At 38.8% G+C, this 16,644-nt stretch overlaps 2 protein-coding genes and 1 long non-coding RNA gene across 3 annotated transcripts in view; 1 reads left to right on the top strand and 2 right to left on the bottom strand.

The window, feature by feature from the left end:
• The window catches only part of znf236 (zinc finger protein 236), a 55,210-nt gene extending 50,210 nt beyond the window's left edge, over window positions 1-5,000 (bottom strand). The window contains exons 1-2 of the mRNA XM_079692759.1: window positions 4,860-5,000; window positions 2,671-2,813 (exon numbers count right to left, since the gene is read on the bottom strand). Coding sequence (XP_079548885.1) covers window positions 2,671-2,813; window positions 4,860-4,911 — 195 coding nt within the window. The 5' untranslated portion in view covers window positions 4,912-5,000. The remainder of the gene's footprint in view (window positions 1-2,670; window positions 2,814-4,859) is intronic.
• Window positions 5,001-7,807: 2,807 nt separating this feature from the next.
• The window catches only part of LOC307046360 (uncharacterized protein), a gene marked incomplete at its 3' end in the record, with an annotated part of 109,984 nt that continues 101,147 nt past the window's right edge, over window positions 7,808-16,644 (bottom strand). Inside the window, exons 2-3 of the mRNA XM_079692758.1 lie at window positions 8,927-9,032; window positions 7,808-7,941 (exon numbers count right to left, since the gene is read on the bottom strand). Of these exons, the coding sequence (XP_079548884.1) occupies window positions 7,808-7,941; window positions 8,927-9,032 (240 nt within the window). The remainder of the gene's footprint in view (window positions 7,942-8,926; window positions 9,033-16,644) is intronic.
• LOC307013808 lies at window positions 10,222-12,911 on the top strand. Its single transcript, XR_013801072.1, has 3 exons — window positions 10,222-10,269; window positions 12,122-12,181; window positions 12,520-12,911. It is a non-coding gene; the product is annotated as an uncharacterized lncRNA (long non-coding RNA).

The following is a 16,644-nucleotide window of genomic DNA, read 5'->3' as shown; positions in this document are numbered from 1 at the left end:
CTTCATAAAGCCAAACCGCGCGGAAACCCCTCACAGCTGACACCGACAACAACAACAATGGCCGATTGTGCTCCAGCTTCCTCTGTACCTCTTCGGAAGACCAGATTCCCAGTAGGTAGCATGTCTCTTCAGTGGACCACTGCTGCTTGTTAAGTTCCTCCATTGTTGTGTACAAACTGGATAAAACGTTGGCTTTTTGTTGTTGTTCAGGAGTTGATCGCGCCCCTGCCCCTGCCCCCGCCTCGACGTAATCGTGACATATGTGGTGCTTTTACTCTGGCTGGACAATTCTTTGGTGCTCGAAATGAACCGAATTCCGGAGCTAAGAGGCTGCTCCGCTGCGGTGTGAAGAGAAAAACCCGGTGCTTTTCAAGCTCCAGCTCCGAACCGGCCCTGAAACACCGTTGGTGTGAATGAGGTAAGAGTGACTACAGGGACACAGAATGACCACAAAAAGACACAAAGTAACTTCAAAGAGACTCAACAGGACTACAAAGGGAAAAACAACCAAAGACAAAAAAACAACAATGATAAGACCAAAACATGTACCAAGAGATTCAACATGACCTATACACTATTAATTATGTGGATAAGTAACTGCATTTATTTTGGACCTGTAAAGCTATCTTCCTATGCTCCTCCCTCCGTCCAACTTAACTGTCCCCTAGAAACATGATCGGCAAATCAAAAAGCAACAGGTGGGATAAATAATCTTTGTATTTCTGTGCTTTTACTAGTGAGAGGGGGTAACAGAAAGACCAACAAAGGGAGAAAAGCATTTTTTTTTTAAAGAATATCCGATGGGAGGAAGAAATGGCCCCAATATTAAATTACATTAGAGTAGCCGAGTGTCTTAAGAGTACTTTTTGTCTGCAATGAAGGCCTGGAGCAGTTACCAGTGAGTCTGACTCCGAGTGGCAGACCTCCAGGCGGCTGCTCTTCAGCCTGGAGAGAGTGCGTATTTAAGTGAATGTAGATTGAACCACTACCACAGGTGCAGCTGTAAATTAGGTAACGGAGGGTCCCATTATTGCCTGCTAATGCTCCAAGAGACGGTTGAGAGGGGATCAAATGTTTCCTTACCTTCCTGCTAATAGAACACAGTGGACACCCATTACTTCAGTGTGTAATGTGTGTGTGAGAGTGGGTAAGAGAGGGAGAGGCAGAGAGACAGAAAGGGAGTGTAAATGGATCTTAAAAGGGGGAATAGGGCAAAGACGTGTGTTGCAAAAGCTTTTGCAGCTGGTGAGCGGAAAGAGGAGGGCGCACTTAGGACACTCAGGGGTGACAAGACCAATATCAAAACTCATCAATTAGGCCTAATAACTTCAGAAATCTGCATTACTCAACATGAATTAAAACACAATTATTTTGTACGTATACTTGTCATACGAAAATGTATATTTCCCCAAAGTGGCTCACAGCAAGTCCAATCCAATATATACACAGAGGCAAAGTACAGTACTCAACTTTTTCAAGAAAGTCGCTGTTTGTCATAACCCATTTAGTTTTTCTGTGAATACACTCTACATCTCTCGTCTCGCACAAAGTCAACACCAACGTGGCAGTTACCTTGGCACGTTTCACATTGTTCTCCCAGGACTATTGAAAGAGATCAATATCCCTATAAGTCTGCGCTAAAATAGTCTAGCAAGCCGCTCTTGTTGTGTGAGTACATCCCGGTGCGAAACACACATGCATCGTTATAAGCGAGAGAAAGTGATTTCATATAAAGGATTTTATTTTTTGGGTGAAATATTTTTGCAGACTTATAATTCAACTGTATCCCCTTTCTTTCTTGAGTTGCATAGTTATCTTTTCACATCGTATTCATGGCACAATTCAGAAGGGATTACATTATTCATTTCTTGCCGTAAGCTATCTCAGGTATTTTTCCAGAAACATGGTCCTATGACTGAAGCAGCCATTCATACACACTGATTTATCATTCATCCAGAATGGAGTCTTGACAATAGTTTCCACTGTTCAAAGTTCAGGAGCAGACAATGTTTAGTGCTTTTTTGCTCAGTTAAACAGCCCAGCATCAAGCCCTATTTCCCTTGCAGTTTATTTAATCAGCTCAACCGAAGCTGTGCTCATTTACATCTTCGGAATTAACAAAAACCCTGTTAATTGAGCATGTCTAGGGCTCTAATGCAAAGTCGCATATGGATAAGTAAATAACGCCAGATGTGTTTTGTATTTAGAAATCCAGGAGGATGTCTAACAATGCTGCTGGTAATAGCACATTGCAGACGATCTGGAAGCAGCCGCCACCAAATAATGTGATTGGTAGACCTGTGCTGAACTTTTCAAATAAACAATCTCCTCTACCAGCAGCTTCCACATTATGAAAAATCATCTGAGCTGAAAATCTAGGACGCCTCAAGCTTTGACGGTAAGGCACTTGCTTGGGCCAATTCCAACCTGTAGCTGGGTCATTGTTACACAAGTCATCTGTACCAAACTGCAATAATATGAAACTGCTTTTTGACAGGAATAATACAAAAGTAAGGTTCTAATGAACTCGTTATACTTGCCAGATATGTGTGTAATGTGAGAATACAAATATAAGCCTATGATAGAGAAAACATACTCTACTGATGTTGTTTTGGATGAATTAGGTTAATAGCTGTGTTCACTGTCTCTTAACCAGGTGCCGGAACGTACCTTATCGTTGATTTCATGTTCGCGGAGATGCTTCTGAAGTTGGCTCTCCGTGGTAAAAATCTGGGCGCAAATTGTACACTTCTTGTTCTTGAGCTCTCCATCTTCCCCAAAATGATCTGCCTTAGCGCCACTGGGATCTGCATCTGATCGAGTACAAGAGAGAACAATAAAGTATCTTCATTTGGTTAAAGAGGCTTTACTGCAATTATAGAATAAATATATGGTGCATTTTCTACTATTTTTGTAGTTTTATGTAAAAAAAAAAAATCTAAAACCAAAGACTTTCATCCTGACTGTATTTTTGTGGCCGGAGTTGCCAAAAAGTAACCGCACATTTTAATATGAAAGTCTCTGTGTGTGTCGGACAGTATAACTTTAACTTTCTTCAACAAGCATTCATCAAACGTGGGGGGGCATGCACATTATAGGCCTTTGACTTTATTGAAGCTTACAAATATTCATGGGAGATGTTGCCCATATGATGGGTAGTAGGGTAGCTATAACTGTGTGAATAAACTCCCTTTAAGATTAAGAAAGTTCGGCATTAGAACATACCAAAGAAGAATAGTACTAGTCTATACAAATGTTAGGCTGTTTTGAAAATCGCAAACATTTTATTTTGATTTCCACTATGTACTACAGCTGCCCTTACAAAGTACTGAATGTACTATTAGATGCAGCATGCATACAATTGGGACATACTACTCAGTCATTGCACTCGTTGAACTATGACCCTCTTGCTCATTATATCGACTGTGAAAAGGATTTAGGGTGAGATTAGCCAGAACAGCATGCGGACTTCTGCAAAATGCTAGTGTATTTTTGGCATACTCAATTAGATAGGGAATACTTATTTGTACATGTATTTCATATCATGTACATATACTAAATATGTTTGTTCTGGTATAGTAGAATGGTTTGTCATTGTGGGGGATAGGCAGGCTATTTCAGAAGTGGAATAGCCTAGTTTAACTATGAAGAAATAGTGCCAAAGAATGCATGAAAAGGTGTTTTCATTTCATCACTTTTACTTAGCTTATAATTTGGCCAGCTGTCATTTTTCCTATAGGCCCAATAAGTATTTTAAATGTGACTATTAAAATAGTGATAACCCTCAAATATAAGCTAACTTAGGACCAACAAAGCCCCTAACTTACTCTTAAAAATAGTACTTTATATAATAATGTATTAGTCTTAAAATGTATCCATAATAATGCAATAAAGTTTGTTTCACTGTAGTTCTCTCACTAGAAGATACATGAAAACAATGTATGTATTCAATAATTTGGTTTCACTCTCGTAGCTCGTGCTTTTGCAGTGATACGTAAATAAAGTTTATATTAAATATTATTCGTGTGAACATGTTAGCCTATTGATATTCAACAGTTTGATTCCACACATCCATCTTGCCTGTCACACTCGTAGGCATTCCTACAGTATGTGACTGACTAATATTAATCCACTATGAAATACAAACGTAACCCCTATTTTAAAACAAATGTTTTGTTTTAGTTGCCGAATTGTAGTTGCTCAAATATATCTGTGGAAAATGTTGAATAGCGTACCATTTAAGTTATCCAGCTAACATGTCACAAAAACAGTACCTCGGCTATATTATCGTGGTTTTCTAAAGATAATACCAAACTGCCAGCACATGAATGCGTTCCACATTTCGACACTTCATATCTTCACGTGAAAATGACGACTTGTTTTGGTCATGCAGCACGGAATGCCACGGATCCATCAGTAGCAGGAGAGCCTCGCTACGCTTCACAGTATCAAAATAACAATGGCAAAAGGTTGGCGTGTTAGCATTGAGGCTAGCAGTAGCAGAGCGAGCTAGTTAGCAACAACATGCTAACGACGAATTACTATTAAACAAATAATAAGTGACAACATTGTACGTTTACTATCACTACGAAAGAGACCGCGGTTCTTCCCCTCGCGGACACCAATTTAGACTGGAAGCCAATAAGAAGAGCCACCGAAACCTTATTAATATCATTCCGCCTCAATCACTCCTTCACAAAGCAAAGCAAAGCCCACCCGCAATACTATATCCGGGGACTATATACACTACATTGAAGTGTTATTATATAAGATACAGAGATGCCTATCTAAATAATAGCCGGTTATTTGGATAGGCCATTATCTGTATTTTTTATTCGTTGCATTTTGGTACTTATTACCTGTTTCGTCGTTGCTTTTAACTCTCAGTTTGCGAGGCCGGCCCCGCGGCATAGTTCCAGTACTCAGGGCGGGTGTGCTGTGAACGGTTTGCCTTTCAAAATGGCGACTCGGTCATCTGTATACAGCATCGTACCCATGAAGACACACAGCTGCACGGAGTAGGGAGACATCTACCGTTAGGTACATTGTACATGCATCTTCAGGTTCACACAAAAAACACAATTTTTCAGTTTTACTGATAAGGGAGTGGGTTACTTCATAATTATGATAAAACTATTAGGCAAAAACACTTAATATTTTAAAAAATAGACCTACACCGTCAGAGCCAGTTTAACTGCAGGCTATTACTTTTAACTTGTGTTTGTTGTTGTCAGTTATTGTAAATTAATATAGGAACATATATGTTGTCAAAAGAATCCCTGAAATAAATTGTTTTGTCTTTAGTTTTGAGGTATTAAAAAGGGAATAGTTGAGCAACCTGCACAACTCAAGTACATTAATAACTAAAATAACAAGGCCCCAGAGATGATTGCCTGCTCTATCTACTCATTAAACATAATGTGCACATATAAATCAACCTACTAAATAAAGTAAACGTTTGAAAGTGGACATGCAACACAAAACAGCAAACCGATAATTCCAAAAGTAACAATCTAGCAAACTATTAGCAAAAAATAAAAGTGATGATATAGCATAGTTTGTTATTTGGTCATTCCAGAATTGGAGGACATTTCACGTCCCCCATATAAAAAATCTAATAAGCCATGCCCAAAAAGCTAAAACACGCACTTGTTGTGTTAAACATACTTGTCTTGAGACAAAATGTATATAGATTTGTAGAAAAAGTGGTTTCAAAATATTATTTAAATGATCAAATCTCGAACATCCCCTAAAATGGCATTTTTCTCTTGTCCCTGCGTCTTGTTGACCAACTTGCATGTCAAATATAACATTTAAAATAGGGATTTTATTAACTTTTTTTGGTATTATTCTATTGATATATGTCTCTTGTAATGGTAACATCAATTTGTTAAATCATAAACATATTTCAAATAACAGTAATTTTGCACAGAAGGTGTGTCCCTCAACATGCGTTCAACCCTGTTACCCAAACCTTTTTAGATTGGCAGAGGAAGTGAAAAAACTGTAACTCAGATGACACAGTGGAAAGGACATCAGCAAGCCATGTGCTAGTGCCATGGGTAGACCAAAACTAAGTCCTCTCTTTTATTTTTCATATTTTTACAATCTTTTCAGTCTTAAAAGAGTGTGGCACTCTAACCCACTCAACCCTGTTACTGATATTAACAGAATAAAGCACATTCATTTGAAAGTTATCTTTCTTTCATTAGATATCCAAGTTTGTCCTTGCCTTGAAAGTAGCATTACATGCTACATCTAGCAATAATTCCTGAGGTTAAAGCTCAAATTAGCATTGATTTTCAACCCTGTTACTTTCAAACCTGTTACTATAATTAGACTAACAGGGGTAGTTCTTCATTGGAAAATATACATTTGATGCCTTAGCTGAGCAAATCACTTTTTTTGATGGTTTATTATCTGTTTTTCCTAAATACACAAAAAACAATTATAAAATAAAAAGTTAATTTTTCAAAAATGTTGGTGTCTAAATTGTCCTCCAATTCTTTTATCAATTATTTTAAACCTTCTTTTACCACTGTTCCAGACCACACACACACACACACACACACACACACACACACACACACACACACACACACACACACACACACACACACAAACACACACACACACACACACACACACACACACACCCCAACACACACACGCACACAAAAAACCGCATTCAATAAACCAGATTATATATTATTACAAACATACTATACTGAAATTCATCAAGATAATTTTTAGTAATATCCTCTGGATACTATAGAAAATAAAAAACCTATATGAAACTCAATATTGATTGCCAGTGACTCACAAAGTACCTTTAGAGATATTCATGCGATATAACAGATAGGCCTATTTAAGTCAGACATAAACATATCATGCATACATTTTATATGTTAGTCTTGCACCCACAATGGAGAGACATAGACAGTATATTATATAATACATTTTATGCAATATATTGATTTTTCAAGAGGGTATGAAGAACGTTTTAAAAGGATTTTACTCTCCATTAACACCAGCAGAGGGAGGCAATGAGTTATGAATAGCTCAGGTCATTTATGGGCCAATATTCCTATGGCAACAAGCTGAGCTGTGCTGGTGTCCATGTTTAGGATTGTGCTACTCATCTCTACTTCCTGAACCATTTACTCCGGTTTTCTCTGAATCTGAATGAGTTAATTACTCCCGGCAAATTGGTATGTGGTGAATGGCCTACTTCACTGGAAACTGATCTTACATTCCAAGTGAAAGACACATAGGCAGCTCACACGCCCACACACAGGAAGAAACCCATGGTGACTTGGTAACCCATAAGAAATGTTACCATAGTACTTGTACCATAGTAGTTTTGACAGATTGTACCATGGTACAAATCATGGTATGTACCATGGTACATTACTATATGTGCTATGGAACAAATACCATGGTACTATAAAATATACCATGGTACTATCTGTCAAAAAATACTGTGGTACATGTACCGTGGTAAATATACCATGGTACTATGGTACGAGTACTATGGTAACATTTCATATGGCTGTTGGAGGGCTTGATAACCCACTACCCCTGGCACCATAACAATTACCATGGTAAATACATATGTTCTTGTATTTGTGTCACACCTGTACCAAACTGTAGATACTGTAGAATGTACAATGGTAGGCTATATCAAATAAAAATAATGGACTGAGGCAAATACAAATAATACATGGACTCAACATGTATTTACATGTATTAACATTTTTAATGTATACTACCGAACATACAATATTGCATGAAAAAACATAATGGCCTAACGTGGCCGAACAAATTGATTTTTTTTTAATGTTTTCCTTTTGAGGATCTTCGCCGAATTGGAGAGTTTCTGGCGTATGTAGCCCTTGATCTCCGCCTCTGTCTTCTCTTTGAAGACAGATTTAACTTCACCTAAAGAGAGAAAGAATTAAAGAAAAGGGGAATTAACATATGAAGAGACAAATTACAAAAACAGACAGACAGTCAGGTAGACAGCAGGGATGCAAACTCATCAGGTATGAAAAAGGTGACAAGGATCCAAGCCCCCCGACCGCCCCACCCCACGGAAAATCGGCTTTAAATGTAGGAATAACAGATGATTTTAGCAGTCAGAACTAAAGCAACAGTTGTAATAATAACAGAAACGCTAAAGAGTCACATCTAATAGAAATATATAAAAGCATTTATTTTAATTGTGTAGCAGTCAGTTTATAATTTTGGCAGCACTGTTGAGCATTTTGAAAATGCATTTTCATGCCTCTGTGCAAGGCTTAGTCTTTCTATCTGTATAGCCAGTAGTGTAAAGTAACTAAGTTCATAAACTCAACAAGTACTATACTTGGGTACAATTTTGAGATACTTGTACTTTACTTAAGTATTTCAATGTTTTGCTACTTTGTACTTCTACTCCTCTACAATTCAGAGATAAATGGTGTACTTTTACTACATGCATTTAATACCTTTAGTTACTTTACAGATGTGGATGAATGATGTGAAATATAATCAAGTGTTAAATCAGACTTTAGTTCCACCTGGAGTAAATCCACAAGCTACCCTGCAGTATACAAAGTCATTCAAACTAGCTGCACCTTTACCAGCTTTGAGAACACTTTCATGATCAATCATTATAAAAGATATCATATCTATTATTCTGAAATGGACCAATCTGCACAATGACTACTTTTACTGTCGCTACTTTCACTATATTTTGATGATAATACTTTTCTACTTTTACTTGAGGAACATTTTGAATGCAGGACTTTTACTGTAACAGAGTATTCTGACACTCTGGTACTTCTACTTTTACTCAAGTACAAGATCTGAGTACTTCTACTTTTACTCAAGAACAAGATCTGAGTACTTCTACTTTTACTCAAGCACAGTTAAATCAACATACCTTCAATGATGCTCAAAGCATTCCTGAGGGAATAATTCTCCCTCTCCAGTGCAGCAATCCTTTCCTCCAACGTCCTCTGGTAACTATTTTTGTTCACCTCTTGGGCCTATCAAAAAGCACACCATTAAAAAAAAGAAGGTTAGGTTTAAAACCCAGTGTGGAAAGGTCTGCAACCTTTTTGAAACTGAGAGCTATACCTGAAGGACAATGAACTATGGAGGGCTGCTTTTTTGATATCGTCTTTCTGAAGAAGCATATTTTTACTAATTAATGTTTCCAATGGGCGACACTTTCTTAGATAAAAAACACTATTTTTTATTTTTAATAATAACTTTAGAACGGATTATAGAGCGCCTTTCATTTAACAGATCTGAGGACGCTGATTGGCTGAAATGTGCTGCCATATTTTTCGGGTAGCAACGGTCAGCGGTTGGCTGCTGCTGCGCTGGGGTGCTTAATTCCCAGACGAGAGAGGGTAATGATTCTAATGAAACATATAACGGTTTAGATTTGATATACTAAACAGTATTGTACTTATTATAAACATAAGACTTTCCATAGCACCTCTATTGACCAGCCGCCACTGCTATATATTAAACAAATAAAACATAGGCCTAACAACTGTTAATAATAATAATAATAATAATAATAATAATGATAAACTGTACATGTATGATCTATTTAAATATGCAAACTTACCGCCTGTTGATAACGCTTTCGCAGTCCAAGCCATCTTTTTCCCATTTTGGGGCCACCAGACAAGATACTCCTTGTCCAATTCAGGATCGTACTCCCCCTCAATTAAATTTAACCGGCCAACTTCGATTGTATCATTGCTAAATTCATAGAGCCCGTACATTTTTGTGTTCAAAAGTAGCTCTAAGTAGTGGCAACAAAGTGATTACAATCCGGAGATTGCAGTTGGCACTGCTGTCTTTATCCTATAGCAACGCTAGAGAAGCGGGAAGCGCGAGGCGAAAGTTGGGCACGCGCACACACACTCACCAGCTACCCTCAGCGGCAGAATAATCCGTGCCTGGAAAAAGTTCTTTAATTTGGATTCAATATGTACATGTATAGATTCACTTCGTGTATACTGCTATTATTCCTAGTTCGATAGCAGTAGGGCAATATGTAAATTACGTTATAAAACATATAAAATCAATATTGACTCTAAAAAAGCTGAGACATACAGTATAACCAACCCTAGCTTTTTGCTGAGATGCCAAATTAAAATGCCCACAATCAAAGTGTGTATAAATGTCTGTGTAACAGCTGTGTGATTTGATCAATTTACAGACTCTGACTCATCCAGTGATGAAGCTTCAAATGAAGATCGAATGGTGGGTGAGAGTATAATGTATTACAGTGACGATAAGGTTGTGTTAGATTCATTGAAATCATATTATCAGGATAGTTATTGTGTAGCCTTTTGCTTTAACTCAGGCTGATTACCATTCTGGCGGGACATCAGATGACAAAGGGGAGGATCCACATCATGAAATGGTAGTTTTTTGCATTGACTGATCCACAGACTTAAAGAGCATCTTGCAGGTTTTTATTTTTTCTACATTTATGCTTAAACTTGCTTGAAAATTACAATTAAAAAAGTGAATGCAGTATTTGATATGTTTTACGAGACATAAGGGCAGGAATTCAGAGGGAAAGGAGCAATGTTGAGCTCTGCTCTTAAAAACGGCTTTTTTTTAAGGTCATACGTCAAACGCGTCATATTGCATCACACAGGGGACACATCTCCCCTCTCTGACCGCGGGTATAGTAGAGTTGCGTTGAGTAGAGCGGTTGTGTTTTAAGGAGCTGGTATTTTTCGGTAGTTTTACATTGTATTTCACCATTTGTAATCATGGTGCAGTATTGTGTTTGTGCAGGTTGCACAAATACCAGCCTGTCAGGACATCGAGTCCACAGTAAAAAGGACTGGAGCTAGCGTTCGTTCCTGGGTGCGTTGTGCATCCACCTCCCTGCAGCACATACTCTCCACAGCTTTATCAGGAAACCTTATTACTTCTCTCTCCCCCCCCGCCTTCGCTGCTCTCTCTCTCTCTACCCTCCGGTACACGGCACCGTAAGACATAGTGTGGAGTTGCATTAGGTAACGCTGTGGTGGCTGTACTGCTCCAGCCGTCTCCTTTGTGTTTGTTTGTTTCCCCCTGTCTGTGTTGTTTGTGTGTGCGTTGTGGCTGTCACTCCTGGCTCCCGGCTCCACCTGCTTTCCATCAAGCCATTTACAACGACATATATCAACGGAGGCTCCACAACCTTTCTCCGCCAGATCGTCAAGTATCAGCCGTATCTCGCGTCTCTCCTCCGGTACACAGCACCGTAGTGTGGAGTTGCATTAGGTAACGCGAGATACGGCTGATACTTGCGCATTAGTTTCTGTTATGGATCAGTATCAACAGTCCTGCCAGTAACGTTACTATATTATCAATGCTACTTTAGTTATAGCCTGATATATGATAGCTAACTTCACAATGTTGTGATGTGACGTTAGCTAACATTCTGTAGCTAACGCCGGTCACTCACCAAGATAGCCAGTTCTCCACTGGTTCTCCTCACACCACAGCTCAATTTCTCTCCGATGGCCGTTATTTCTTCTAATCCTTGGCTGCTCCTGGTCTCTTGGACGCCTAGCAGGCTCATAATTATAAGGTTGTGGTCCGTCATATGCATTCGAATATTCATGTTCAACTTCTTCTGTGTCGAAACTAGCATTGGGATCCATGTTTATTAATACGTTACACCGGCCGCTCTCCCCCTTGTGTCCCCCGTGTTACGTCACACGCGGGAGGTCACGTGCCGAGGCTTTTTTATGCGGAAGTTAACATTTCTTACAAAAACGACGCCAGATGTCACTGTAGTGTATATTTCTGTATATTTTTTTGAAAATCTAGTGTATTCATCATTTTCCTACACATTTATTCACAGGTGTCTTTAACCTGGAAGTTGCTCTTTAAGAAATTGGACTCACTGGTGGACTTAACTATGACTCTGCTACTTGGTCACTGATTTTGTTTTTAATGCATTGCCACTGTGCATTGCCACAAGTTCATCGTTTGTCCGTCATGTACTGTCTTTGTATCCTGTTTGAATGCTCTTTTTATGATGCCTGTCTCAGGAATAGCCCCTCTTTTTTTATTGAATTAATTTGATTTCAACTTTTCTGTCTCTCAGAGTGACGATGAGGTAGAGATGGCTGCAGACGACGAAGGAACAGATCAACAACATGAAATGGTACAACATAAACATGCAGGGATTGTTTTACTTATTTAAAAAAAAAATGTATTCTGTTAAAATCCATGACCTTTGCTACATTACAGGTAGCAGTAAGAGACAACACAGTTTTCTATGATGATAAGAATACAGATTTATCCGACACAAAAGAAGTTGGGTTACAAATATTTAACAAAATGTACCAGGAGTTATTTTATAACTTATAGTTAACATTATTTTCACTGTATGCACATATGACTTTCACCCACAATGCTACCTTCCCATTTAAATATATTTTGTTGCTGCATGCTAACACCTGTTCCCTATGGGCATCAACAAAGATCCATCTTATCTTATAGCCTTTTGCTGTCTCTCAGTCTGGAGGGGTCATCAGAGAACGGAGGGGAAGATCCAAACCATGAAATGGTATAATTTGTGCAGGTCCACTTTGTTCCAGAAAGACAAACTGGTGTTGCACATTGTTTTGTAAAAGTAAAGATCTCCAATGAATTGTTTGTATTGACATGTGAGGACATCATAGTTAAATGTATTGCAATTGAACATGGGGGTAAGCTATATGTGATGAAAATGCCTTGGTTTGAGACAAGTCAAATGTTGAGGGCTAGCACAAACTGTTGAGACTCAATTTGTCTGCACATATATGATGATGTTTTTATTTATGCTATTATTGTTTTTTTATAACTCACTGTTTGATCATTAACTGTATTTTGTAATGCATTTGTGTCTGTGACTGGGTAAATCTGTATGGATATTTCTAAATATGTGAGTAAAACGCCACATTGAAGCGCTGTATGAACTCAGTTGTCTCATTCAATAACAACATTGAGAAGATCTTTATCTAAAGTGTAATTCTTTGGCTATTTTGTGTGAAGATGTGTTGAAAAAGAAGATGAAAATATATGTTACCTAAAGGGAAACCAACTAAAACCAGCAATGAAAAATACTAAACAAGGTATAAGACTTGCATTCACATAAAAAAATAAAAAAATGCATACAATGGGACTTGAGTGATTATCATGATACATACCATGGTAATGTCTGTAGTACCATTTGAATACTCTATGGAGTACCAGTTATCTGAGGTACCGCGGCATGTACTATAGTATCGGAGGTACCATGGTACGTACCACGGTAACAGCTGTGGTAAAACGGTATGTACCAGGGTTATACCATGGTATGCATCATGGTAACATCTGAGGTACCATGGTAGGTACTATGGTACACTATGGTAACATCTGAGGTACCATGGTAGTACCATGGTAGTACCATGGTATACCATGGTACGTACTATGTACACTATGGTAACATTTCTTAATGTTTGAGATAAGATCCTTGACTCAATTCAAATCATTTTTTGCCTTGGATGTTTATAATGTAATGTGGAAACAGTAGCCTATTGATAATATCTCGTATATTCACAATGACCGGAAGACAAGAGAATATTTCTTTCAATTGACACAAATAGATCCTCTATATTAGGGCTTCACGATTTGGGGAAATAATCTAATTGAGATATTTGTTTTTAAGCGACCCAACGGAAGTTTATTGTAAAATGCGGCCATATCTCCGGCTAGCAAGGTCGTATCAACGTGCTCCCGTCTCTAGCACCCCCGCAGCCCGAGCTACGAGTGAAATAACTAAACTTACATGAAACTTCCCTTGGGTTGCTTTAAAGTCAAGCTTCAGTTTAAGATTCACCCTGTAATAGATGTCAAACATGAAAATACTTGGCAGGTGACTGGATCAATCTGTCTATCACCTTCTATCATGGGCCACTTCTGATTGGTTAACAATGACGGTACATGTGGAGCACAGCACTTCTGATTGGTGTGGATGACTGACACACAAGAAAAAAACAAAAAAACAATCACAGGCTTTGCGATTCTATAATTGCATAATTTAAAATTGATTAATCGTTCAGCCCTACTCTATATATGGAATGCAGACAATTAGGAAGCAGGGCAGAGTGTTTATAAAGATAGAATGAGAAGGTACAGTATGGGCGTCCAGAGTGACACTGCCCTGCTGAAAAAAACAGCATAGACCAGTTTAAGATGGTTGCTGGTGTTAGGCTGGTGTTAGGCTGGTGTTAGGCTGGTGTTAGGCTGGTGTTAGGCTGGTGTTAGGCTGGTGTTAGGCTGGTGTTAGGCTGGTGTTAGGCTGGTGTTAGGCTCGTTTACCAGGCTGGACAAGCTGGCCAGGCTGTTCTTGCTGGTTTAAGATCAGCCTGGTCAGCTAAACCAGCATAGCCCAGCATGGATGTCATGCTGGTCTATGCTGGTGAAGCTGGTATTTATGCTGGTCTACCAGCAGTCTTGCTGGCGAAACTGAAACAGACACAAGGCTTGTTTGAGACAAGCGAGACCTGCGCAGACCTGCGCAATTTCGATCAACGTCTTGCTAGTGCGTTGCATGATGGTTAGTAATTTTGTCCGACATGCTCTGGAGGCTCTGGAGACGTTGAAATCTCGCGGGACAAAGACGCCCGCAGCCTTGAGAGCGAGGCGCGGCGCGGCAGCGCAGTTCCTCTCCGCGGGCTGCTGAAGCGAAATGCTTGATGGGAACGATTCGCTGGTATATCCAGCTGAGCGCTCACTGGTGGTTTTTACCACGTGCTGGTGGTCACTGCTTACCGTTTTCATACTTTATATATCTTAGCATATTCATACACACTGTTCATACTGCTCACAGGCTGCTGTGTATATTCATACATATTCATATTCATTACATTACATTATTCATTACATATTCATTCATTCACTGTTTATTCATCATTCAATTCATTCTATATTTTATTCTGTAGATTGTGTACATTACTTTTCACTTTACTGCTTGTTGCACTCCTTGTTGGAAGCTAAACTGCATTTCGTTGTCTCAGTACCTGTAATCTGTGCAATAACAATAGAGTTGAATCTAATCTTGAGCAGGAACAAATGTATTTACTTAGTACATATCTGAATATAGAGAGGCGAAGTCACGCCCATCTACTTCCGGTCCATGGGACCCCGGAAGCGAAAAATTATACATTGAATTCAATGGAGAGAGAAAACGTATCTTTTGATCCCGTTTGAATTGTGCCACGAACTACACATATGATGTTTGTCAATCTTAAACAATCATTTCCATGTCAAAAAAGTCAAATTTTGTCGTAAAACTGTTGAAATATAAGACTATGAAAAATATGCGACTACAAAGACTACAAATCCCAAATCCCATTCTGGGTCGCGCATGTGATGTCACAGGCGATAATGCTCCAAGTGGTTGCGACTCGTAATTAAAGCGAAAAAGAAGATTTCATAACTGATTTATTCCCTCCAATAAATATAAGAGATTGTTCCAATAAATTCACTTTTACAAGATGCCTGTGTGCTTTTGTACCATGTTGTAATCACAAAAGTGATCATACCACTTGCTCGTTCTATCGCTTCCCGTCTTATGAAAGGACCAGGAGTCGCTGGATCAGACATATCAGGTAATATCATAGGTAATATACATGTTGTGCATGGAACATAGTCAAGTTGGCTACCTAGCTAGTAGCGACGAGTAGCGAGCACGTTAGTTAGCATTACATTACTTAGCCTTGTCATTTTTAGTAGCCTTACCATGAAGTTATTATTTTATTACATGAAGTACACCAAAATGTTAAACAGTAAGAGTAGTCATCATGGTAAGTATTTCGTGAAACATTTGAAGAGTAGCCTACTGCGCCCTCCACCGGGTGCTAAGGAAGCAGTTCAGGGAGAGTCGAAGGAAGGCAGGCAGGCAGGGAGCTTTGCATGACATTCTTCTGGACATGTGTCATTGTGATGACAGTGAGGGTGAGTCAAGCTGTTTGTTGGAAAGACAGTAGTTGAGTGATGACTGAGAGAAAATTATTAAAATAGATAATTATTCAGTGTTGTTACTTTAAAGTGTTGTTACTGACCTTTTTCTCTTATTGTCTTTACCTCACCTGTAACTGCTGAGACCCTGAGGAACATGCACACTGAGCTGCTCTGGCAACCTGATTTCCACTGTACGTAATAGTATTTGGTTATGGTATATTATTTATATACATCAAAGGCACAATGCACCCCCCAGAGAGACACATGTATTGAGTGTGATATTTTGCATAGGTCATGTGAAATCATCTTTACATACTAGAAAACTGTAGGAGCGGCAACTTGTTTTGAAATTGAATTAATATCCGATAATAAAGTTGATCTGTTTTCTTTATTCTTCTCTCTTCCCAGCTCCATCCATCACCGTTCTCTGTTCCTGCAGGTCCTGCTTGCTAATAAATGCTTTATTTTTTTACACAATTACAAATAAAGTCAATGTATTGTATGACATGAAGTTGTGCTTCATTCTGAGTCAATAATAAATTAATTCTGCCTTCAACTGCAAAATGATTGTGGACTGCACCGACATCCATGTAGCTGCCCCCCAGTAAGATGAACCAAGCAAAGCTGACACAAAGCTGT

Source organism: Notothenia rossii (genome assembly GCF_949606895.1).
Source record: "Notothenia rossii genome assembly, chromosome: 7".
In the NCBI taxonomy this organism is placed as follows: Eukaryota; Metazoa; Chordata; class Actinopteri; order Perciformes; family Nototheniidae; genus Notothenia; species Notothenia rossii.
Note: the sequence above shows the minus strand (reverse complement) of the source record. Positions and strands in the feature narration are given on the sequence as shown.